At 37.5% G+C, this 24,207-nt stretch overlaps 1 protein-coding gene across 1 annotated transcript in view; it reads right to left on the bottom strand.

Annotated features, from left to right (window-relative positions):
- The window catches only part of KMT2C (lysine methyltransferase 2C), a 184,585-nt gene that overhangs the window by 58,797 nt on the left and 101,581 nt on the right, over positions 1-24,207 (bottom strand). The window contains exons 12-20 of the mRNA XM_054171155.1: positions 21,949-22,062; positions 20,958-21,691; positions 12,057-12,176; positions 9,514-9,630; positions 7,082-7,183; positions 6,796-6,900; positions 5,469-5,650; positions 4,555-4,719; positions 3,839-3,948 (exon numbers count right to left, since the gene is read on the bottom strand). Coding sequence (XP_054027130.1) covers positions 3,839-3,948; positions 4,555-4,719; positions 5,469-5,650; positions 6,796-6,900; positions 7,082-7,183; positions 9,514-9,630; positions 12,057-12,176; positions 20,958-21,691; positions 21,949-22,062 — 1,749 coding nt within the window. The remainder of the gene's footprint in view (positions 1-3,838; positions 3,949-4,554; positions 4,720-5,468; positions 5,651-6,795; positions 6,901-7,081; positions 7,184-9,513; positions 9,631-12,056; positions 12,177-20,957; positions 21,692-21,948; positions 22,063-24,207) is intronic.

The following is a 24,207-nucleotide window of genomic DNA, read 5'->3' as shown; positions in this document are numbered from 1 at the left end:
AAAACTGATACACAAGAGTGGAAGGAAAAGGCGAAGAAGAAAACAAATTTTAGATGAGATTTTGAAAGTCACTGAGTTAAACAGAAACAAAAAAAAAACCATGGACAAGCTGCAGGATGGAAGAAACTCAAAAGCACTGAACAGAAAAAAGGCAGATTGTAAGAAATACTCAAAGTGGAACAAGACAACGTCTGTTCATTTAATTGCTTGTAATTGACAAGATGTTTAAAGGCAGAGATAACAACTATTGAATTGGAATCTAAGGTAAACAAAAAATTCAGAAAGACACCTGTGAATGGGAATTTGAAATCCTCAGTTAAAATTCAAACAACAGGGACCCAGCTTCTGGTTTGGGTCAGATTGTGAACACTTTTAGCTCTGGAGACTGAACAGAGTTGAAACAGTCAAATAAAACAGGTTGATAGTAACAGAGGTGAGGCCTTCAGAGGCAAAACCACAAAAGCTGCACAAACAGTGTTTGAAGACAGTATCAAACAGACTTCCAGAAATGGAGCTAATTAGAGTGAAGATTAAGGATCAAAATCAATAAAATAGATAACAGAGAAACACTGTACTGTTAGAGGAAGGCTGTTCAAGGCAAAAGAGTTAAAACCTGAACAAAAAAAGTGCTTTCTAAAGCACCTTGCTGAAGTTTAACCAAAATCATGATGTTTATTTGCAAAAGGGTTTAAACATATTGTACAGCATTTAGTAAGTTCAGTTGAAAACAAGTAATTGCACAGACTACAATATGATTAGATTCAGTGTTGCTTTTGTATCCTGTATTGGTAAAGTACACAGAATTACAATTCAGAATGGAGAAAAATTTCATATCATGAAAATTGTACAACAGAGGCTCCCAGCCATATAAGTATACCACTGGCAGTATTGAGCATCTCTGAATTCATAAGTGATAGGAACCCCTTACTGCATTTCTGGGTATGCTTCCTTGAGCCAGAGGAGGAACACATGCACAGGTGGCTACCCAACTGTTAGCAGATCTATTGTAACTAGCTAAAGAAAATCAGGCAGAGCCAAACCCTTTGCCTCCTGCAGAGAAAGAAAAATAGCACCAAGGGAGGAGGATGCCGGAGTGTGTGGTTAGAGAGAGGGTGGGAGTAAGTGACGAAAGGATGAAATTTGTAGATGGGGCATATGACACACAAATGAAAAACAACAGAAAGGCAGAATGCCATGTAGATGGTAGAGAATGGCTTGTCTAGGAGTGAATGTAGACAAGAATGCACACACCCTTCCTGGATGTAGGGGAATTAGAGTGCAGAGGAAAAGATTCTGCTACCCAGAGCAGCTGCTAGTACCAAATCATGTGAATATTCAATCTAAATTAGAAAAAAAGTTTCTACAAGGCACAGCAATAGGCTGGAGGACACATGTTATAACTTGAGACCATACTAAAAGGAGCCTCATGGAACACTGATCAGAGATGATTATTTCTGAAGAATCTAGTAAAGAAGGTTTATGATATGCTACTTCAGAATAAATCTAACCACTCCCTGGCTTTTGGTATTTATGTGTATTGTATTATGGTCAAGAAGGAAAAAACTATTTATCCCTTATTTCTGTGTTCTGAAGAAGATGACTGTGTAAGATTACCAGCTATGCATCTGCTATTCTTAAGGTGAGATAGGGAAGAGCAATTATGAATTAAAAATTTTCCATTTTCTGGAGTGAGAAAACTTGAACCTCTTCCTTAATATGAACATGCTAAAAGTACTTACTCTTCGCCAACAGTAAACCTGAATGCACTGCTAACTTACTGGTTTGAGAGACTCTTCTCTATAAACAAGGCAGTTTAAAAGCTTCTAATAGTATAGTAACACATAAATATACTCTATGGAACATCAAATGGAAAGACCAAGAACCATCCCACTAAGAAATGCACAGAAAGGTACATTTTAAGAAGCTTTCTACTGTTAACTAATATTTGCTTCCCTACGTTTGTCAAATGCTAATTGTTCTCACCTTGAAACAAAACATTACAGGAAATTTTCAAAGCAGTTTTAGAAGAATTAATGAGACCAAAACACTTCATATGAAAGTACATGCAAGTATTTAGATGAACATGCATCAAATGACATACTCAGACATGCAACTGTGCAAATGTACATGTGTTAAAGGGTTATTATATATACTGAGTCAAAACATGAAAGAGTAAGTGGGGAAACTTGTCTTATTTAAAAAAAAAAAAGAAGAAGAAAAAAAAAAGAAGATAAAAAAGGTGAAAAAACCTGCAAAGAAACCTTGGGAAATTCCTAATGACTCCTGCAGGACTGCTTCCCATTCCTCAAAGGAAAACATAAGCAACACAACTTCATGAAGGTGTGCATGAAGGACTGACTGAGGGCCCAGCTTATGCCTGGCAGTGAAACATCTCTGATACCATCTTGTTGTTCCATCTCACACATTATGGTCATTAATTATCTCTAAAAGTAGTTCTGCCAGCTCAAAAGAGGAAGGAAGACAAGAGTATTTCTTACTTGTACCTTTTAGTTTTAATTGCCCCAAACTTATTATCAAAATAAACAAAAATCTGTGTGGTATCTGCCAAGTTTCTTGGGTTTTTTACCCACTTACAAAACCTTTTTGTTGTGATTTTTTTGTAATTTGTGAAAACCCTTCAAAAATGAAGTGACTTGCAGAAATACACAAGCATAAGTCATTCTTCTAACAGTGATAAAAGTGGAATACTTGGAAGTGTTCCACAACCATGTGTGGCTGACAAGGGAGCACATAAACCTCCAAGCTCACGTCAGTAAGTTATAATTACTGCCACGCTCTCATGAGGACACTCCAGTGTAAAGGGACATCAGATGCTCTGTTGAACTTTTCTTGGCAGACCTCTTGTCATGGTATCTTTCATTTTCATCAGGAAAGCTGATCTTACTGACATCATCTTGGTGGATACGAGTGTTTCTTGAAATATTTGTTTAGCTTTTATACCTTTCTCTTACCATACCATCTTGCTGCCCCAATAAAGGGTTAATGTGAACACATTCATGTGCTCAAAACAGGTATAGGCCTCAAACTGAAGCAGATACCCCCCTGAGCTGACATGCAGATAAAACAGACCTGAGATACAACACTTGTCATGTCATAGGGCACTCCCAAGAACATGAGCCAGCACCATCCCACAGAACCCATGCTGCAGCTCTGCTTAAAAACTGCAGCAACCTCAGCTCCTGAAGTACCTCAGCTACAGAACTGCAATACAGACTAACAAGGAAGTTGGCAAAGTTCATGAGAAAGAACCATACATTTTCACTAACAAGAAAATGGCAACTTCCAAGCAGCAAAGCATGTGAATTCTTTTAAAGACTGCAGCTACAAAGGGAAGCACCAGTCTTAATACACTGGGAAAGCTGACAGAGCAACAATAAATGTAAGGGAGGAGGAAAGAAATGCTTGAGGAGACTGATGTTACAGCTACTGCTGCTTCAGCCTCAAAATATAGGAGGTTTTTCTGCTTAGAATTGATTTTCAGATTCTTCTGTAGCTAGTATCTTCAGAGAAATGGGCTTTCTTCCTTCCACTTGACAAAGTGACATGTTTTTGAAACCTTTCAATACCAAATGTTTTTAGTCATTTACCCAAACTATCTTCAACAAATCTAGCTTTTCTGATAGGTTTTCTTTGGCCTTGCAGCCAGTCACTAGAGGATGCGAAAGGGACAAGGGCACTTCCAGAAGGCCCTTTAAAATAAACATGAAAAAATCTTACCAGGAGCCAAATTTCCACCAGAGAAAAAAAAACATAACACATTCCCAAGCCTATTTATTGCAGTGTGCAATCCTGCCATTGGTTTCAATTGTCTCCTTACCGTTTGTTGGTGGTATGTATGGCCTACAAATGGTACAGTCAAAACCCATATCAGCTATGTTTTCCACTTCCTCCTCTGTGTTTAAGTTCTGACAGATTGCATGCATCCATCTAGAAATTAAGTGGGGGAAAAAATACAATTTAAAGGAAATATGTGGTGTTTTAGGAGACCCAAATATCAGTATATGGTCCAAGTAAATGTGAAATAGTTATTTAAATTCTTTTAGGGAGAAATGATGAATCAGGTTCTCCATACACAGCATTCCCCTATGGCTGTGTATGGTAAGCACTGTATATGCAGTATCAGATTACCTATTTCCCTTCAGAGGGAGGAGCTACTCTATAAAACAATGTTATGGAAGCAAATATATTTTAGTATTATAGTTTTCCTCCTATACTGCAATCATCTAAACTACTTACTTGATACAACGTAATCTAGGTTTAGCCTCACAACAACACACTTGAAGGTAAATTAGACTTTTTTTTTTCCTCAGAGGGGGAAAATGAGGCATAGAGTGATTAATTAACTTGCTCAGAGTCGTATAGTTAAGTCCATGGTACAACTAAGAATCAACTAATAAGAGACTTCTGAGACTCAAACCAGTGCTCTTTGCCACAAGACCATTCCCTTCATCTTTATGCTTTTACATTAGGGGGAAAAATCAATTAAAAGAAGCCTTAAACTGGAAAAGCTTGTAAAATCTTAGCAGTCCTTACCGATCACATTGTCTACACTGAATGATTAGCTCTTCGTCCCTGTAAGTGCGATAGCAGATCGGGCAGGTAGACAAACTTGCGCAGGGAGCACACTGCGTGTAATTATTTTGCCATTCACATCTTAAACCTGGAGAAGTTGCTCCACAGTGCCTGCACCAAACACACCTGCAGAAGGGACAAAATGACCTATTACTTTCAGTTCACAGGAAGATTATTTTGTGGCTTTAAACCTCTCCTACCTAGAACCAGGTGAGTAATGAAGTTTTATATCACGAAAGGCCTGTGTGGAACTCATTTCAGGCTGACGATATTTTAATTGAATGAAAATGGCATTATGTAGATTTTGAACATTGCCAACATTTTTATGCTTTTTAGAGGAAGTCCCTAAGAACTCCCTTCAATCTACAAAAACAGGCACATGGTCAAAGGAGTCAACAGGTCAAAGAAGTTCATGCTTCCAGTTACCATTCACTTAGCGATATGGAGACTTAACCACATAAGAGATCTATTCTGTTACTATTTCACCTGAGTAAAGCAAACGTTTTTCAGAGGGGTTTATTTTGAGAACAATTTGGTGAAGCACTCATTAGGTTTTTCCAACTGAATGTTGGAATGAATATTCCAATGAATGCAAATTGAATGTTTTTTAGCCAAGAGTTTCAAAAGAAAATGTGTGCCCACCTCTACTTACACGGGTTTTGGCATGAAGAAACATTATTAAAAGGAGATAACAGTTTCCCTGTTAAACTATTAACTCAATGAAGCCATTCAGAAGTATTTTGTCTAGTTTAATACACCTAACTTAAATACAATTAAAAGTTTATTACAGTTCAACTGACACTGCAAATTCAAAGTGTCAGAAAGAAACAAGAGAGGCCAGCAGTCAGTATCTCTGATCCCAGAACCAAACACACCATTTGCACTTCCAGCCTCCCTTTGGAACTGTCTGCAGGGGGGGATCCAAGCAGTAGGTGTGGTAGCTGATGTCGCAGTCATCACACAGAAGCAGCCTTCCTGGATCTGTTGCTTTCCCACAGGCTTCACACACTGTGCACTCCAGGCACCTCCAACCTTTGCTAAGCACCACTTTAGTAATCTGCAAATGGCAAGGTGAAAATTATTTGAAAACTGCTCAATGAAGTGTGATCCTTGTATAAATTAAGGTCTGGCTAGTGGAGCACAGGATGCTCTTCTGTGCACACTATCCACATCACAAGTGGCTGCTTAGCAATTAGACTTTTCTGAAGCCTCAAAATTGGGAATGGATTACACAGAAAGAAACTGTAATTACTGACATCTGATACTAATCCAGAACATAATTCCTTTGGGCAAACTATCACATCCAAGAATATATACTGCACTGGATCTACATGGAGGACAGTTTGCTCCTTGCAGGATGAGCTGGTCCTGTAGGGATGAAGGACACAGATGCTTTTTTTCAGTTATGCACTAAGGCCAGGATTCAGGTCACTACAAACCCTCTATCTTTCCTAACCTGTGCTGAGGTTTTGAGTCATCTGAAGCCAACAACTAACGTATTGCAGTTAATATATGATGTAAGACCAGTATATAAACACAAAGCCAAATTAGAGTTGCATGGAACAACACACACAGCATTTTGAAAGGTACATTGAAAATAGAATTTGATGACATGTTGAAAAAAAATCCCACTTCTACACAGATGCACTTACATAATAAAGAATGTACAGTGTATATGTTCTATTAAATAGCTTATTATATACTTACTAAGTCATCTCATACCATTCAAATTTAATTTTCACACATTTTCTCCTAAACTAATGAATGTAAAATGTATTAATTAACCACTCCAACTGCTGTCAATTCTGACAGCCAACAGATAAATTGAATCAGCTAAACCTTATGCCCCTAGTAAATGAAGATGCAGAGCATTTTTTTCTTAGTTTTTAATTCTGCTTTTATTTAGGCTTTAAGCTTATATCTCAAACTGTTATTTTAACCAACTGCTGGATAATCAGAGCTATTTATGGTTGCAAATTTACAAAAAGGTTAATTTCTCTCGAGGCAATGTATACTATAAAATGACATTTAATTAAAGTCTTTCACAAGGCACATGCAAATAATGGTCACATTAGCTGATGAATATCTAACAAGTTAATGACTCCCCTAATTACCACAAACCCAAATGCAGCATAGTGCTGTTAAAGTACAATATCAAAACAGCGTAATCAAGTACTTTTTTTATGCAACACAAGCACTCACCTTAATACTGACACAGTATGGATGGTAACACTGACCACATTGAGAACAGGCAAGCAACCTGCCCTCAGCACCTTGGCCAAAACTTCCACAAACTACACACATATCCTGAAATGACAAGAGCAGCAGATTTTCAATACATGCCAAACACTTAGCTCTGAAGATGCGTAACTGTAAAACCCAACTAGCTTCCTATATAACTTAGCTCCTTACAAGGCCATTAATTTACTTTTTTCCCCTAATTAAAAGCAGAGAAAGAAAATGCAAATGCAGTAACTATTATCCTCACCTGATGGAGAGTGAACTTGTCACTGTTGGAGAAGAGGACAACTGTATTATGCATCGAGTTCTCTTCCTCATCTTTGTTAGATGAAATATCCATAGTTGTGACCTATTAATAAAAACCATAAAACATAAACAGCAAGCTCATCACATTTTCTAAGACATGAGACAAGATGAAACTTGTTCTCTAAATACATTCATTTTTAATAGTGCCACAAAACACTAACTTTGCAAATGCTTATTCATATACTATGAACTTTCATAAAAAGCTATCTTCATCATAAATTACTACATTAATTCACATTTGCACATAAGTACAAGCACCATTACTACTCAGTTTTACAGACATTCTCTTCTTCCCTTTGTTCACCTTCACACATTGCTTCATTGCACTTTAAAATGGAAATGGAAGGAAAGAGTAGTCTAAAATCAGTAAGCAGAAAGTGTCATAGTGTGACCAGTCTGCTCTGCTCCCCACATATAAACATTGATGTTCTTACTGAAAAAATACTTGCAGTGACATGCTTTTGAGTATTAATTAAAGAGTAATTGCAAAATTTTCATTTGTCCTATTTAGCCTACAATGTGGTTTAGATAATGTTCCAGGTGTGTTAGAGGAATAAGTAAGAGTTCTAAAGTTACAGGAGTCAAGAGACTCTCCATAAGCAGTTTCTTTATGAGGTTTATCTATCTTGCCCATAAAAACTTGCATTGAACTTGTTTTTACCTCAATCCATAAGCTCTTACTGCAGACAGTCTCTCTCCTTTTGATCAAGACATTGTTAATCTGACCTGTGCCTTATTAATTCAGCTTATACATGTACACAGAGCTTCTCAGAAAGAAAAATAAGAAAAAAAGACTTCAGCTGTGTCCTGACTTTCATGCAAGTCTTGCTGTGTAGAATTTGCTATCCAAGAATTTAAATTCACAGCCCTCTTTACCCTCTGAACCAGTAGAAGAGCTCTCTATAAAAGAACAAATGCATGCTAAAGAATTATAACTTTGTTTAGCCAGCTGTTCTAATTTTATAACTGTGTATTATTTCAAACATGGTTTAAGTCTTACAGAGGCAGTTTTGTTTAAATAATAATTTCAATATTTGACAAATCCAAACATTACTCTGGAGATAAATGTAAATATTGTTACAACAGCTACAGGAATCCTTCTGATGCACTGTTGCTGAAAATCAGCATTTACTGAGATACAGCTAAAAAGGAGATATACTGTTAATGTGTTTTAATTACTGCGTGGTTGAAAGCACTGCAGCTGTAACTACCTAATTAACCAAAAAACACCCAAAACACCTCTTGGTATGTTCAGGGAGAGGTTTTATCCTTGCATGTATTTCCATAGGTTCCACAACACTCTTAGAATGCTTGAACACAGAAAAAACCCAACATTTGAAGGACTGAAGCACTGCTATTTGGATGCTTGCTTAATGTCAGCCGTGATACAGCTTGAGTTAACCCGCAGCCACCTTCTTCCCCATTCCCAAGATGTACCCAGGTATTTCCCGATTTCCGTAGCTGTTCACAGGTCATGATCCCATGCTGAGTAAAAATCATGTTAGTGCAAAGGGGCTGAAAATACTGCCATTTCAAACATTTATCTGGTACAAGACAGCCTGGTAAGGATGATAAAAATATGGTATAGTGTCCTTATAAAGAACAACTCAAAATACTGAGAGTCTTCAGACTAGCAAAAAAAGAGTGGAAGGAAAAAGAGAAGAGATTATGAAGATATATAGAAACTGAGTGGTATGGAAAATATCAATAAAACACAATTTCCTCTTTTATAAGAGCACTAAGGAGCAGGCAATCAAACCAGCAATTTAGAACACCTGGCTGATGAGTTACAGAACTAAAAAAGGTCAAAATATGATTTCCAGAAGTTTTTAAAAGTGAATAGACATATTCACAAAAGACAATTCCAATGCAGGCTGCCCAAGACAAAGATACCACCACCCATTCAGCAAGTCTCCAAGTCAAACTTTGAAGTGTCTCCTTCTGTAGGCCTTTTTTGTTTCTTCACTTTTGCCCCAGCGCTTAGTTTTGCTTCCATGGGTAGAAGAATCTCTGGTCTGATCTGCTAGGGCCGCTGTTATATTCTTATGCACAAACCTTGCGCTCTCCTTTTCTGTGGTTCCAGTGAGTGCTGCCCTTATCCAGCATGTTCTTCACCCAAGGAAATGGAAGGAGTATTCTAAGATTTCCAACAAACACGCCTTTAAGTGGCACAAGTAGCATAAAACTGCTCCAGATCCATTAAGCTACAGCGCTTTGGTTCTTCATGACAAATACTAATAGCCAGATTTAACAAACACCTCTGCTTTTTAGTGCTCATTCACTTTATACAGTATATTAATACAAGAGGTATAGTTGAGTAAAACTGAGTTATATTGTGAGACTATAGTATAACTTAAAAATAAATGTTCTTACCCCTGGAATGACTACAGTCCCAACTCCATTTTTCAGTTTTGATCTACCTCTTCCACCTCTTCCTGAAAGACCTGCACCACGTGGCCTCCGCTTCCCTGGGAATCCTGATCCACGGCCCTATTCAATGTAAGGTAACAATTAAGTGCAACCTGAAGTTCTTTAGTTACATGGGATTCAGATGTTCAATGCATCTAGGGAAAAATAGAAGTAAAAAACCACCCTATGATTTCAAGTGATTATGAGCACACTAAGCCATAGTCATTAAGTCAATACATAAATCATAGTGAAACACTTTAAACTACTTACTTGACATAATATGATCACCTCTATCACCAGTGAGAAAGCAGCCAAAACCAGAAATGTTTATTTTCTGCTCAGGAATAACTGGGACTCTGGACTATTTTTATTTTTTTTTCCCCCACAGCTGCAAAGTATCCAAAATAAACAGCCTTTGTTCTAGGATTCATTTTTGTTTCAATTAAAAACAGTCAGCTCAGAGAGACATGGGACTTCTGAATAGAATCTGGACACTTGACTACTTGCAATTACAGATGCTTTTCTTATGGTATGAAGAACCAAGCAAGAACTGGAATCTATTAGAGCTCAATCCTGCTCCCAAAATGAAGCAGGAAAGGGGTATATGAAACCCTCTTAATTCAGCAAATACAGAGAGTCCTTTTTATATTAACTATATCAATTATACTCAGATCAACATTATCCATAAAATGATGTTTTTCTCACAAAATATACACTTTTTAAAACCAGCTTCTTTTCACCCTTCCTTATTTTAGATGCAGGCACACAGTTGCAGTGTTTTGTGCTCTGGAGTATTCACAGTATGTTCAACTACAATTAACTGTGGAAAAGCAAGCATATTTTTAAAAGTAATTATCCAATATTAATGCTATGGTTTACTTTGATTTTTTTATTATATTTTTCCCCCCTTTATTTATTTCACAAAGAGGATCCCTAATCCTCCCTAATCACACCCAGAGAGAAAAAGAATATATTTCTCCATGTCTCCAAGTTCTGGCTGGTATACCAGACCTCTTTACAACGTATTTTGAGGGCTCTAATCTGTCTAGCTGACAATAATTATGGTCTATACTCAAATAAGCACCTTTCCTCCTTTGAGATAAACTATGAGATTATTCATTGCATATTCCATTTGTGAATAATCTTCTCTTCTAATGCAGCCTGACTCCATCCACAGAGTATTTAAATACAATGCCTGTGTCCTAACATTTGCTGGAAACTCCTTCTAGTACTAAGGTGAAACATTTACTCAGTAAAACAATGTTAACAGAACCACAAAGCTCTTTGGGGATGGTGTTGCCAACAGATACGAGCTGATGGATGCAGGAGTTCCCTGGATGGAAAGCAACAGAGTGGGCTCAATATTACCAACAGTGTCTTTCAGATTTGACAACTCCTGTTTTAAAGAAGATGAAGTTTATGGTCATAATTAAAGGGAGAATCCAAACATCCCAATGTTAAAATTTTATTAATGTCCAACTATTAATAGAAAGAGAAATTAAATTCACTTACTCTTACACAATGAGGTAATGTAACACAATGATATTTTAGGAAGTGTAAGAAAGGCTGCTACTGAGGGCTGAAGTATTTATATGTACCAAAGTGAAGCAAAAAATGTCTTTACATAGATAAGGAGTTAATAAATATGCACACACAGGACATACAAGCTGATTTTTTTCACATGTAAAATCTTTGGCATGTTTCTTACTTTGTCTGTTTCAGACCAGGTATCAGTATTGTTATTTTCACACAACTAGTAACAGGAATAAGCACATACTTCTATCAATGTTAATGCTGAATATTAAGCTGAAAATTAATGCTTGAAGCAGCCAAAGCTAAGCTAATGTCAAATTAAAATAAAATTAGCATGAGTGTTAAAGTGAGATGAAAATAAGTAATTTGGAAGCTACAGCTATTTCTCAGAATTTAACCATTTAGCTTTTTTGCTTTTATTTAAAAGTAATAATTCCATTTAGTTTCTCCAGGTGTTTTTAATGGTAAATGTCACTGTGGATACAAGCTTTGGTCCATCTAATCAGGTAGGAAACTTGTTATTTATTCCCCCCCCAAGCTAAAAACAATGTCACTTTGAATCCACTCTGCAAGATTTCTCCACAGTAACAAATGCAACCCACCCTTCAGATCTCTGCTCCTTTGCGTGCCTGGCTTACCTTACTGACAGTATTAAGGATATTTTCCTTCTCAGGTAATTTATTTTGACAGCTACATAAAGCCAACCACAAAAAGTGAAGCACTCAACACACATAAAAAAATTGGTAATTCTTTGCCATTTGAAAACGAGGGCAATGTCATCATACTGTGAACTCTGGTAAGCACATAATTTTTAACCTGAAAGCTCCAGAGTTTCAGTAATTTTTAAAGGCCTTAAACAGCAATAGAATGTAGAATGGAAGATTAATTCAGTTGTTGAGATACAGGATTTCATCACTAGTCTCTATAGCAGAAAGATAGCAATGGATACATGAAAATAAATTCAAATTATTTACCACTTTGATGCTCCAAATGGCACTGCCAGGAAGCTGTCTGGATTTAAAAATGTCCCGACCTTCTGAAATGTCTGGGGACCAGGAAGGTGGGCTGACTGTATTATTGGTACTCCAAGCCCCCTAGGATATGGTAGGTGAGAAAATAGATGTATAAAACTTGGCAACATAAAGAAGGGAAGAAAAAAAAAAGAAAAAGAAAAAGAAAAAAGCAAGCAACAAAACCAAAATTCTGAAAAGCAAAGCACATGCAGGCATAGGCATTTCTGTGTTAAGTAGTCAATTAGTTCACTGAGTGAGAGGAAGGTGGGATATTTTTAGGTTCTCATTGAAACACAGGCTAAACCAAATATTAACCTCCAACTGATAGCTGAGTACAACAACATGAGTTTTATAAACAAAGCATAGTACACAACCAAAGCAAGCAAGCAATCATACAAATTATATCCCTAAATTTTATTGCATCAAATGAAGACAAGAGTAGTTTGAGATGGTAGCATCCCCTTTTAGACTTCAAACCTCATTTTGAAAAACAGGTGGCCTTAGTTAACTTTTGAGTCTAAACTACTGACCACAACTGGACTGAGAAGAGAGTGGAATCAAAGGAATATAAATATGCCACTAGAAAAAAAGAAAAAATAATATATACATGGTAATTAACAAAGTATCTCTCCTACAAGCTTGCCACAAACAAAGCATCATAAAACCCCACTACTAGGTATTTTTTTCCACCCCAGTTGTTTCACATTATGTTGTAGTATCAAATCTTAGTATATTATTATACACATGTAATAATAAGCATGATGTACCTACAAACTCTTTTTCACTATTTGATTATTACCCTGAGTTCTTGAGTTTCAATCATGGTGAGATATGGTAGATCTCAGTCACAAGAAATATGGCAAGACAGTAAGAAAATGCTAAGATGGGCAACAATAAAAAAAAGCTGAAGTTCCTCATACACATTAAAAACTGTGGAAGATTTTCTCAACCCCCAAGTAAAGGCTGCAGGAGATAGCCATCATAAATAACTTCACTCTAAATTTACACATTCAAGTAGTTAAAGGATAATACATTTTCCTTATTCTAAGTTTGTGAGAGTAAGAAATAATGAATAGCAAGATGAGAAGAAAAACAGATGAAAGGTGTAAGTTTACCTTCTGGAGAATGCTATTCAGCAGCAGAATTGCATGGATGATATGGAATAACCTCATGCATACTAATAGTCCCAACTATTCACACACGCATAACTGCTCACATGGGCAAGCCCAGACACATTTACACCTTTCAATACTGGTCCAAGCATTAAGAAAAATGAGATAGCTTTGCAAAATGTGGATTTTGTTCTGAAATGAAATATTCCTCATCAAGAATGTGTGGGAAACAGTTTCTCTGGAACCAACAACTCCTCAAAACACATATCCATCTCAGACTGTGAACAGGTATTTTGCTAACAGCTGCACCGACTGAAAATAGGGCTGCCCCTCAACTGATTTCAGGCCAGAAGTGTCATGGGCAAGATGTCCCTAATCCATGTAAGGCACAGTCAGGTTAGCTCAATCTGCTGATGAAGGCGAGTATGAGCCAACATCTTGCTTACCCTCGAGCAGATGAGGAAAAGCTCATATGACACCTTCTGCTGGCAGAGCTGGGTAGGCAGCAACCTACAGCTCCTCAGATAGATCAGAGTTCAAACTGGCACAATAGATCCAAAAGAAAATGTTTTTTTAATGACTTAAAAGGCTCATTACATCTAAAAATCTGCATTTTAAAAATGCCAACATTGTCCAAGTAGTACAACTCACAGTGTGGACATGGTGGTATTCCATAGAAATCTGTTTTCTCAGACTTTAGCTCTGCTGACATGGGAAAAGGAACATGGACAATATAGCTCTTAAGAATTAAAAACTCTGCAACTCCATTTACACAAAGTGATAATTACACATACAACCTACAAACTGCTCAGTGTCTAGAAGACTACTTTTGTGTTTTCAGCTGCCCATCATTGTCTCCCCTCTGCCAAGGTGCTTCCAAAAAATGCTCTAGTTGAACTGGTAGTGCCAGCAACTGCTCACTTGCACTTGGGTTAAAATTAGTGTGCTTGATTCAACAGCTTAAATGTAAGATTTTGCTATCCCAGTTTTTCGCTTGAGTTCAGTTAGATGGTCACCATGGTGACATCTCAGAAGATCAAAAAGATCAAAAACCTCTGAAAGAGAAAAAGCACTGAGCAGATACCTTCTGCAACTGCAAACCTAGAGATGGACAAAAGTCCCTGCTCACATCCAAGACATAAGGACACAGTATTCACAGCACATCATGGGCACAACCACACCAAGCCAGAAACTTCCACAGAGAGGTTTGAATACTTCTACCCAAACACCTTCCTGAAGTGACTTCACTGAAATACACATCACTTTACCTGTGCTGACCCACTCTGGGCTCCCTACTTGGTCGACAAAGAGAAACAGGTGCTTGTAGAGGGCAACTCTCCATATGGGATAAAAGGTATCAGATTCATCTCACCCTACATGCCCCTAGAGCTCTACAGAGACTCTTAATGGAAACCTCCAGGTGACTACAGTAGATCTTTAACCCTGCAGATATCTGCAGTTGGCTGAATCTCACTCCTTGAGCCTGCAGTAGGTGTAAGTCTGAAGTCTGATTTTGTTATATCAAGAGCACTGTAGTTTATTAATCAGTCCTCTGTTGAAATCTCATGATTTCACTAAGCACTGTCTCACTAGTTAGCAACAATATCAGCGGGTCTGTGGCAACGGGAGAACCACTTTTACCATGCTAGCCATCTTTTGAATATCAAAGAAGATTCCAATTTAGCACAACACAATTAACATTTTCATGGAATTTTAATTACTGTCTCCCTATGCTTCTAAAAATCAACATGCCCATTAAGTAACTCTTCTTGCAATATTGCAACTTGTAGGAAGAAGCTTTCCATCACCCTCTCAGGGAAGCCACATGCTGGCTAAGGGTCAGAATCCAAGATCTCAAATATGCTCAAAATATTTAATCAGCAACTAATCTACCTACATTCACTTGGGATGTACAAAACTGTTTTCCTTTTAAGAAGATACACTTCTCTAGTGTCTAAGTATATTCAATAGATTAAAAAGCTAATAGAATATTAAATCTGAATATGAAATATTCAGTCTTCCAAAACAAAATGAATTGTATATGATTCATGAACCATATTGTTTAGAATTAAATTAGAAATTTAATCCAAGTTTTATTGTAGATCAGAAACATTTGAATTCTTGGTCAGATAAGCTTAATTAAAAACACACACTTCCACAATATTATGAACAAATGAATTACATCAAAGAGATGCATTAATTATATTTTGGCTTTTAATTAATGCCTATTGCCACACAACACTGAAGAGAAAGTTCTATTCAGTTCATTTACATCAGAACCACGGCAATAATTATGTACTGTGACAGAAACAGGAAGTTCTAATTCTCAATCATATTCTTGAGTCCTCAAAATTGAACAACACAGCTGCAAGTAAATTATAACAAAAGGAAACCCAATGTCAGCAAGGGTCAGGAGATCTCACTAAATTACCACTGACTGTGTTGAGCTGCTTAATGCTTCATGAAATCTACTGCAATTGCAAATGCACAAAGCTGGATTTTCAATTTAACATTTAATGTAATTTTAAGGTTGTGAACAAAATTTAATCTCTTCAAGATACCATAAAAAGAAAAAACCAAAGCAAAACAACAACAAAAAATCCAAACCACACCACAAAACCTAACCATAACAAAACCTAATCCGTGAAAAAGCCTTTTTTTTTGATCTTTATCCAACATCTGCCACTAAAACAACAACCTTTGTGGTACCATGTAATTGAAGACAGCAAAAAAGCCATAATACCCAAGAAAGAACACCCATCCAGACCCATCATCATGATTTGCATTTTTTGGTGTCATTTTAGAAAATCTCTTAAGACACTGAGAAATAGGTGGTGAGCTGTACAACAGGGATCACCAAAGTCTTCATGATGAAAATGAAATACCTCTACATCACAGTATTTCCCACGGAATGTATTCTAGCATCATGCCTATGCTGTAACAAAACCAGTAGGTTATTATTTTGAATCTGATATTATTCTACAGACTATTCTCAGCTCTTCACCTATCAGCCTTACAATGCCACATGTTGCAACGTTCTGCATTTACTGACCTCATACTATGCTTTCCAGTACACAGTACCCAAGCTAAAAGAGCTACTTCAAATGTACCTAATTCAGATACACAGAATATCCCCAATATCATTTCAAGCTTACCTCCACAGCAAAAAACCATCCCATTTTCCCTGTGAAGATTTATTTAGTCATTAATAAACTTACATAATAATTTCTTTTTAGACTACTACCTCAGAAAAAGAAATATGAAAAGATCTAAGAGAGGTCCTGCCCTGGTGTAACTGCAGTTTATAGGCAAGGGTAGAGAATCTGCATATTCCATGGAGAAGACACTGTACAGACACAACTCTGAGCACAGCACTGTAAAAAATCCATCATGCTGGCAGCTACAACTACATGTCAGATGTATGCAAAAACTAATTTGGCTCCACTATGGTGCAAGGTAACAGAAACAGCAAAGAGACAGCCCATGGACCAAACCCCATGGGAAGTCAGTCAGATGCTTAAGCCTAGCAACCCTAGCAGGGTCCCCTGACTAGGTTGGATGCAGATTTAAAGCTCACCTGTAGCTGAAGGTATGGATAATATGCTACTCTAACAACCACTGTTACTAGGAGTGCACCTTACTGACAGGACTTCTTATGCTGACACAGAAAAAACACATTCTCCAAATTGGAATAAGCTTGTAGCAGCCAAAGCAATTCCTAGCAACGCAAGGTAGCTACATACTGATTTATACATAGCTCCCCTTCTGTTTGCAAGATGGATTTTCTCCTGCTGCTTCTAATCAAAGTAATCATGTCTGCCAAAATCCTCAGGTAGAGGGGGAGTGATAACAATAACACTGATAGTGCACCCCTGAAACAGACTCATGATGCTTTTTAAAGCAGACTATTGTCTTCAGAGTTTGTGAGATAGGCTTTAGTCGTTTCAGATCAAGAGTGATGTAGTGGTGTGGCAGACATCACTAAACCCTATTAAAAATTACTATTAGGATCCAAACACAGGAAATCAATTCAGATTATGCATAACTTTGTATTCAATAGCTAAACAGAGTAATTATTAAAATATTTTTTTATTAACAATTGTTAAAACAGATTTTGAAGAAAGGGATAATCATTCATCCTACTGCACAGAACAATACAGCAAAAATTGAATGAAAGCAATTCCAAATCAGAAGCTATTCCTTCTCATGGATCCCCCAACTCCAGTGAAGCATGTGTCTAATAAAATTGAGGCACAATATATTCAGGATCCAGATTTTTTTTTTCTCCTGTTTTTCTTCCTGTGAGGTTCCATAACTCAATTGCCATGGTGGGTTTTTTTTTTATTATCTTTTAAACCAAAACAGGTTATTCCAACAAAGGTAAACTACACATTAAAGTACTTAAATCATCTAAGAGCAAGTGAAGAATATTGCCATCTGTGGAAACTGGCTAATGTTGGCTTGTCTTCAGGGTTTGCAGAATAATCAGGCTCTCACAGACTCTTTATGAAGTATCTATTTTAAAACTGTGCAGCTCTGGACAAGCAACCAGTTCTGCAATGATAGTTCCTTTGTGCAACCAAAGAAAGCAGCTGTGGAGCCAATGTTAGCTCACCAAGTACAAGAGCCACAACCTCTTTAATTAATAAAAATAACACAGTCCTGTTTGTGTAACTTTTCTCTCTTATTTCACTGCCTTCTTAAGACAAAATCTCACCCAGCTGCCAGGTAGCATTTGTATCACATGACCCAACTCCTGAGCAAAGCACCACAACTGCATTCTGTGGTATTTTTTTAAACAGAAAGAAGCAGGTAGACCCATAAATACAACCTGCATTTGGGAAGGCAAAACCCCTTCTTGGGTGACACCTTGAGAAGAACCACGCATGGCCTGGTTTCTCCTGAACTGTTATCTCCATAACTTCATAGAAGCAATTCTTCCTCCAGAATTGTTTTCCTCACATTTTATGGGTTTTGGATCAATGTGATCCTCTTTGGACAGACAAGCACCGAAACACTGTGGTGGGCTAAAACGTTTTAAACTAAGTTTGCGTGTCTCCTTCAGTGGTGAGGCCACACTTGGCATGGAAAATAAGATGGAGCAGCAGAAAGCATCACTTTTCTCAGCTGCCTGCATCTGCCCCATATGATTCTCTCCCTAAGGCAGAATTGGGAGAAAACATCCATTTTGAAGTGTCTGTAGAGTATGACAGACCTTAATTCTTTGATTTTGTACCTGGTGAAAATCTGCTATCTTGCCTTCAAACCTGTCCCAAAGAACTACCATGCAACAGGAAACCAAACCAGATCCTGGCACACATTAAGTGTCTGGAGAGCACTGAAGGTAGGCAAAAGAGAAGATCAGAAGGAAGAACACACAGCACAGCTACAAGACTTCCTTCTTTTGCCACTTTGTGAATCCATTTCAAAATCATACCTAGTGAGTTGTTTATAGAGAAAGTCGTACAAAGGGCTGCTGGCACAAATACATAGCATTTTTTTTCTCCTGATAACCAAAAGAAGTATGAACACCAAAAAACCCCACAACAAAACACCAAAACCCAACAACAAACAAAAAACCCCACACATCACTTTTTAGGACAATCCTTCATGCCCAGCACAGAAAATCAGATGAACAAAAATAACAACTGACTGATGAAGTGTCTGAAAATGATCCCCAAGCCCAAATCCCCACCAACTGTTTAAGATGATTTAGATTACCAATAGAAGGTGAAAAAAAGAGAGTCTATGTTTCACTAATCAAGTAGCTACAGGGTTGTGTTTTTTTTCCTCTCAGTCCTTGTTCAAGGCAATTTTTCACCGATTCCCACAAGGTGCCAATCTGTGCTAAAACTGAATAATCAATGGAACGTAAGAAAGCGTACTGGGACCCAAACCAAAGTACGCGTGAGCTCTTCTTACCAGAAAATTGCTATTCACTTCACAAAAATTCCAGCTTAATAGGTGTTTAAAGTGCAAGATAAAGATAATTGAAACCATAAGAAACCCTCACAGACTTCCAACATACTTTTGCAAGGCAGATCGTGGATTTCACAAGTAACTTGTCCAGATCTACATTCAGTACTGCTAAGTGCCCTTTATTTTAAAATACAGTTTGAAAACTGTCCAACAGATGATATTGATTTAGCACCACAGCTAGGATTTTGTGTTACATCTGATTTATAAACTAATTCAACTCAGTTTTATCAGCATTACTCACACCACTTATGAAGAGGTCAATGTTTACACTCTGTTGTACATAGATTATACAAATTGCTACTTTTACAGGTGTTTTGTTTTGTTTTTCTTTATGATATGTAGCTGTTCCGCTACAGGCATCTACAGTTGGGAACAACCTTCATGTTTTCCTCAGTGGGTTCTCTAGTGGTTAACTAATTTTATTACCAGTATCGTGATGCTGGTTCCCATAAAGAGCAGGGGAAAATTACACAGGAAAATAAATACAACCCTTACTGGAAGGTAAAGAAGACAAATAAACTTCTCCAACAGAAAACCTGAGTTCATTTTAGACTGCCTAAAAAGCTCAGCCCTCCTCAACTTGAATGATAAGTTGAGAAAATCAATATAATGTTGAAGACAATACAAAGTACTAAGGAAAAAAAGTTTGTATTTGAGGGTAAAAAAACCCAATAGAAACTCTGAAACTTTCCAAATGTAAATACTTATGTTTGCTGCCTTTATTACATACTTTCAACCTTTTCAGAAGAATGTCTCATACCTTTTCTTGAGAACCAGGAATTTTGAACTCTTAGGTAACATGTACAATTGGAAAGAATTGTGCAACACATAAAAAGCTTTTTTAACATTATGCTCAGAAAGGCATGAAATCATCAGCCTAGACGTCCCAGACTCAAAATATATTGTGAGAACAGAACTGAAACACTAACTTTTGTGTAGAATTTTGCAAACACAAACCAAATCCTGCTGATTGATGAACAACTATCTCCACAACCACATAACTCAAACAGAAAGAAAGAGATCCAGAGAATGGTTTGGATTGGATGGGGCCTTAAAGATCATCTAGTTGCAACTCCTCTAGCAGGGACACCTTTCACTAAACCAGGGTGCTCAAGGCCTCATCCAGCCTGGCCTTGAACGCCTCCAGGGAGAGGGCATCCACAACCTCCCTGGGCAACCTGTTCCAGTGTCTTACCACCTTCAGTGTTGCAGAAGGTGACAGACTTGAGGATTCTTTTCACTTACCAAACTTTATCCTAGTCAAACCACAATGATTTGTACCAGACAGTTCTTACATGGTATTTGTTAATGTAACAAACCCATCAAATTATTTGCAACACCATTAAAATTGTCAGTCAAGATACTATCTGGCAGTGTGATGGAAACAGGAGTTGTTCCAGGTTTTTCTATAAAGCCAGTTTCAGAAATGTTAACACATTTTGAAAGTACTAGCCAAGAAAAATGCATATAGAAAAGAGATGAAAGTTTAAAGGCCCATCATTACCGACAGCTGCATTTGTAGCATATGCATTAAAAAAATAACAACTTTTGGTTTGTTCCATGTATGAACCAAAAGATACTTCTAATTCTCACAAGTGAACCTTTATCATATCTGACCTCTCAATTATTCAACATGAAATGCCTTTCTGGAAGAACCACACATTCACTTAGAACAAACGCATACTATGTCCTAAAAAAACAAAGGAATTTAATGCATTATATGGAAAATGTGAGCTATGATTCATAAATATTAAATATTCCATGTGCTTACCTGTCTTGATCTGGGTCTTCCAGGAGAAAACTTGCGTTTGGTGATGGCTGGCTTTCCCATGCCAATTTTTGGAGTGACTGTTATGTAAGTTGTTGGGAGGGCACCTCCAGCAGCGGAAGGCAATGGCGGGGGCTGGCTGTGCTGTACATCTCGTGCAGAATGCAAGTCTAATGAAACATCTGGCGAGGAAGACACATTTGTCTTGTTTATGTTAACTGATGGGGGAAGTGAGGGGGAAGTCTCAGCTGGTGATTTTATGGGTTTGTCTCCAACTGGTGAACTACGTGCAAGACCTTCATTTGCAGAAGTCGTTTCTACTCCTAGAAGAGGTGGTGTTTCTGACTTTTCATGGATTTCTCCTCTCTCTGCATTGTTTTGCACTTTTATTATTTCCAGTTGTTGCTCTACAGGGATGCAAATATCTCCTTTACTTTCGTTCTCCTGTATTTCTGACATCACAGTTATGGTCTCAGGTACTGAAGACCGAGAGTCTACCGTGGATACTTCTGGTACCTCCACACTACCTTGTGGTAACTGTCTCTCTTCCACTTGTTTGTCTAACTCCTGCTGTATTACAGCTGGAACACCGTCCACCGTGTCTGTCATTTTCTCAGTCTGACTCTCCTCAGATGCTGGTGTCTTTTTAGGAGACATTTCCAATTCATCTGAATTAATTTCAACAGAGACTTCTGTTTCCAGTTCTTCTGTCTTTTCTTCTGGTGATATGCCTGTAACTAAGTACAACCATATTAAAAGCTCAGCACAAAGAAGAAAAACTTACCCGGGTGTACCGGTCAACGAGTATACTTGGTACTCAGCAAGTACACCAAGTACATATCACTTTACTTCAGTGAATTTAATATGTAGCTTAAAATATACTTCATCAATACCTGTCTTTGTACCTATTTTTACAAGAGTCTATGGTTTTGGTTCATTATTTACTTCCCTGGAAACACAGTAGAGTGAATCAGACTGTGAAAGTCATTCTTACCATCTGTGACACACCCAGCAGCTGGTTCTTGACTAGGGCCATCACCAGTAATGGGTTCTTCCTGAAATGCTGCATCCTCTGCACCACATTCCACTTCCATTTCATTTGGACAAGCTTAAGGAGAGGCAAAGAATTTATCAAAAATTGCTATGTTTATCCCATTACCCTGGCATCAGTATTGCTGTTGAAATTGCTGTGGATATCATAAGGTTAGGCAGACTACATAGTACTCCTTAAAGATTAAGAGCCTTTTTCTCATTAACACTGGAGCTGGTTTATACCCTTCAGACAGAAAAAAAATGTCTATAAAGCAATTTTATACATCTAATTGTGACAATTAAATTTACACAGTCACAGACTTTTGCATTACCTGACCAATACAAAAAAGGCTTTTCTCAAGTTCCAGTCTGCTAAATTCAACAGAACTTGCAGCATGGAGGCGTCAAATTTTTTACACAAATACTACAGTAGCTTATGGTATGGATAGGAGGTTCCATCTACTACCAGCACTTGGAACACTGATTTTCAACCCACCTGCTAAACAATATAAAAACTAAATGTTGCCACTTTGGAACTGGGATATTTTAATCTGTTAGGTTTTCCAGTTAAATAAAGGTATTTGCATGGAAAAGGCACTACTGAGTGCTTTTTGGCTGACACTATCACTACAGAGCTCAGAAACAGGAAATACTTTTATTATTCCTTATGTAAAAGCTTTTTGAGTTCAGGAAATTCATTAAAATGCACTATAAAAAATAGAAGCAGGGAAAAATGGTATATAGCAAGTGTTAACTCAAAAAGAACTGATCCCCCACAGATGACAGCAACAGAAAATGTCAAACAAATGCAGCTCCAAAAGTCTCTAAAGTTCAAAAAGCCAGGAACTATTAGATGGTGCTACTTTTAGCACCTAAAGACTGCTCTTAGACTCTGGCAACTTTAAAGTGATATTTTAACTTGAAGGAAATTATCATTTAGACTGGCTTCAAACCTGATTTTAATGTACAAAAGCACTCTCCTGAGTATAAAACACTACACAACTGTACTGAGGTAATAGCTGCAGATTACTCCTAGTGGTTGAGATGACAGTCCTGTTCCTCCTTGGGGAGAAAAGTACGTTGCTCAACTCTTCTACTAGCTAGAAAACCTGAAAGGAGTATTACTTAAAACTTTAGCCTTTCAAATAAACTTGTTACTTATTCCAAAAGGTTTCAGCAGAAGACTGGGAGTTCTTCCAGTCTTAGTTTTGGGCATTTCTTGTGCATCTTCCTACATTTGCTACATACTGCCTGAGAGTTCAACAGCCTCTACTAACCTTTCAGAACTGACCTTCAAAAAGGTTGAAGTCGTCACTTTTTCTAACTTGGTGTGCATCTTCACTGCCAGAGTTCTGCTCATGTACATACATTTACCTTCTGTCACTGCCCTTCCTCCAGGATCAGCTTTTTCTCTACTGCTCACAAAAGGTATGCACTTACATGTACAGGCTAACATCAAAGAGAATTACTTGCTTACATGAAACATCAGTTTGAGCATTCAAAATTAGAGTTTTGGTACAGTCCAAAATTTCCCCTTTCTAGTCAAAAATTATCAAGCTTCTGAAAACACAGATACTTACACAACTGGTATCAATGTCTTTTAACAAAAGATCAAGGCACAAGCATTGCTGTTTAGGCAGCAAAAATGCACAAGGCAGTAGTAGTGCAGTTACCTGTTAGATTTTACCTTGCTTCCAAACTTAACCACAACTGTGCTTCTCATGAGAGTAGGTGCTATTTAACAGAGCACAGTGCGAAATACACAACAGCATTCAGTTACAACTTCATTGCGCACATTCAGATTAACAGATTCAAGTTCTCTCTGTGTTTCCTTACTCTTGCTAAGTAAATAAAAAACCCAAACACCTAAATCAAATAACCCCGAAACTACAGTTTTCTGCAACTTCGCTTTCCATCTTTTGCTTGGTTTGTCCATTTAGAAAAGAATCTCTCAGAAATAAAATGACTAATATTATATTGTTTTGAAAAATGGCTCCTGATCAGAAGTTGTTTAGTTAAATACACCTGCCCCTTGAACACAGTCCAGCTTTTGTTGCTCTGCCCTACCTGGACATAGGGAGGATGAGAGCTATGAAACTGATGAGTGGCATGAGGGAAACAGGAAAACTGGGTGTCTCCAGGAACATCTACCAGAAACTGCCTTATGCCTGGTGGTTAGGCACAAAACAGATTGTCAAATGAATACATTTATTAATTGTAT

The sequence above is a fragment of the Dryobates pubescens genome, chromosome 21, assembly GCF_014839835.1.
Source record: "Dryobates pubescens isolate bDryPub1 chromosome 21, bDryPub1.pri, whole genome shotgun sequence".
Taxonomy (NCBI): domain Eukaryota; kingdom Metazoa; phylum Chordata; class Aves; order Piciformes; family Picidae; genus Dryobates; species Dryobates pubescens.
Note: the sequence above shows the minus strand (reverse complement) of the source record. Positions and strands in the feature narration are given on the sequence as shown.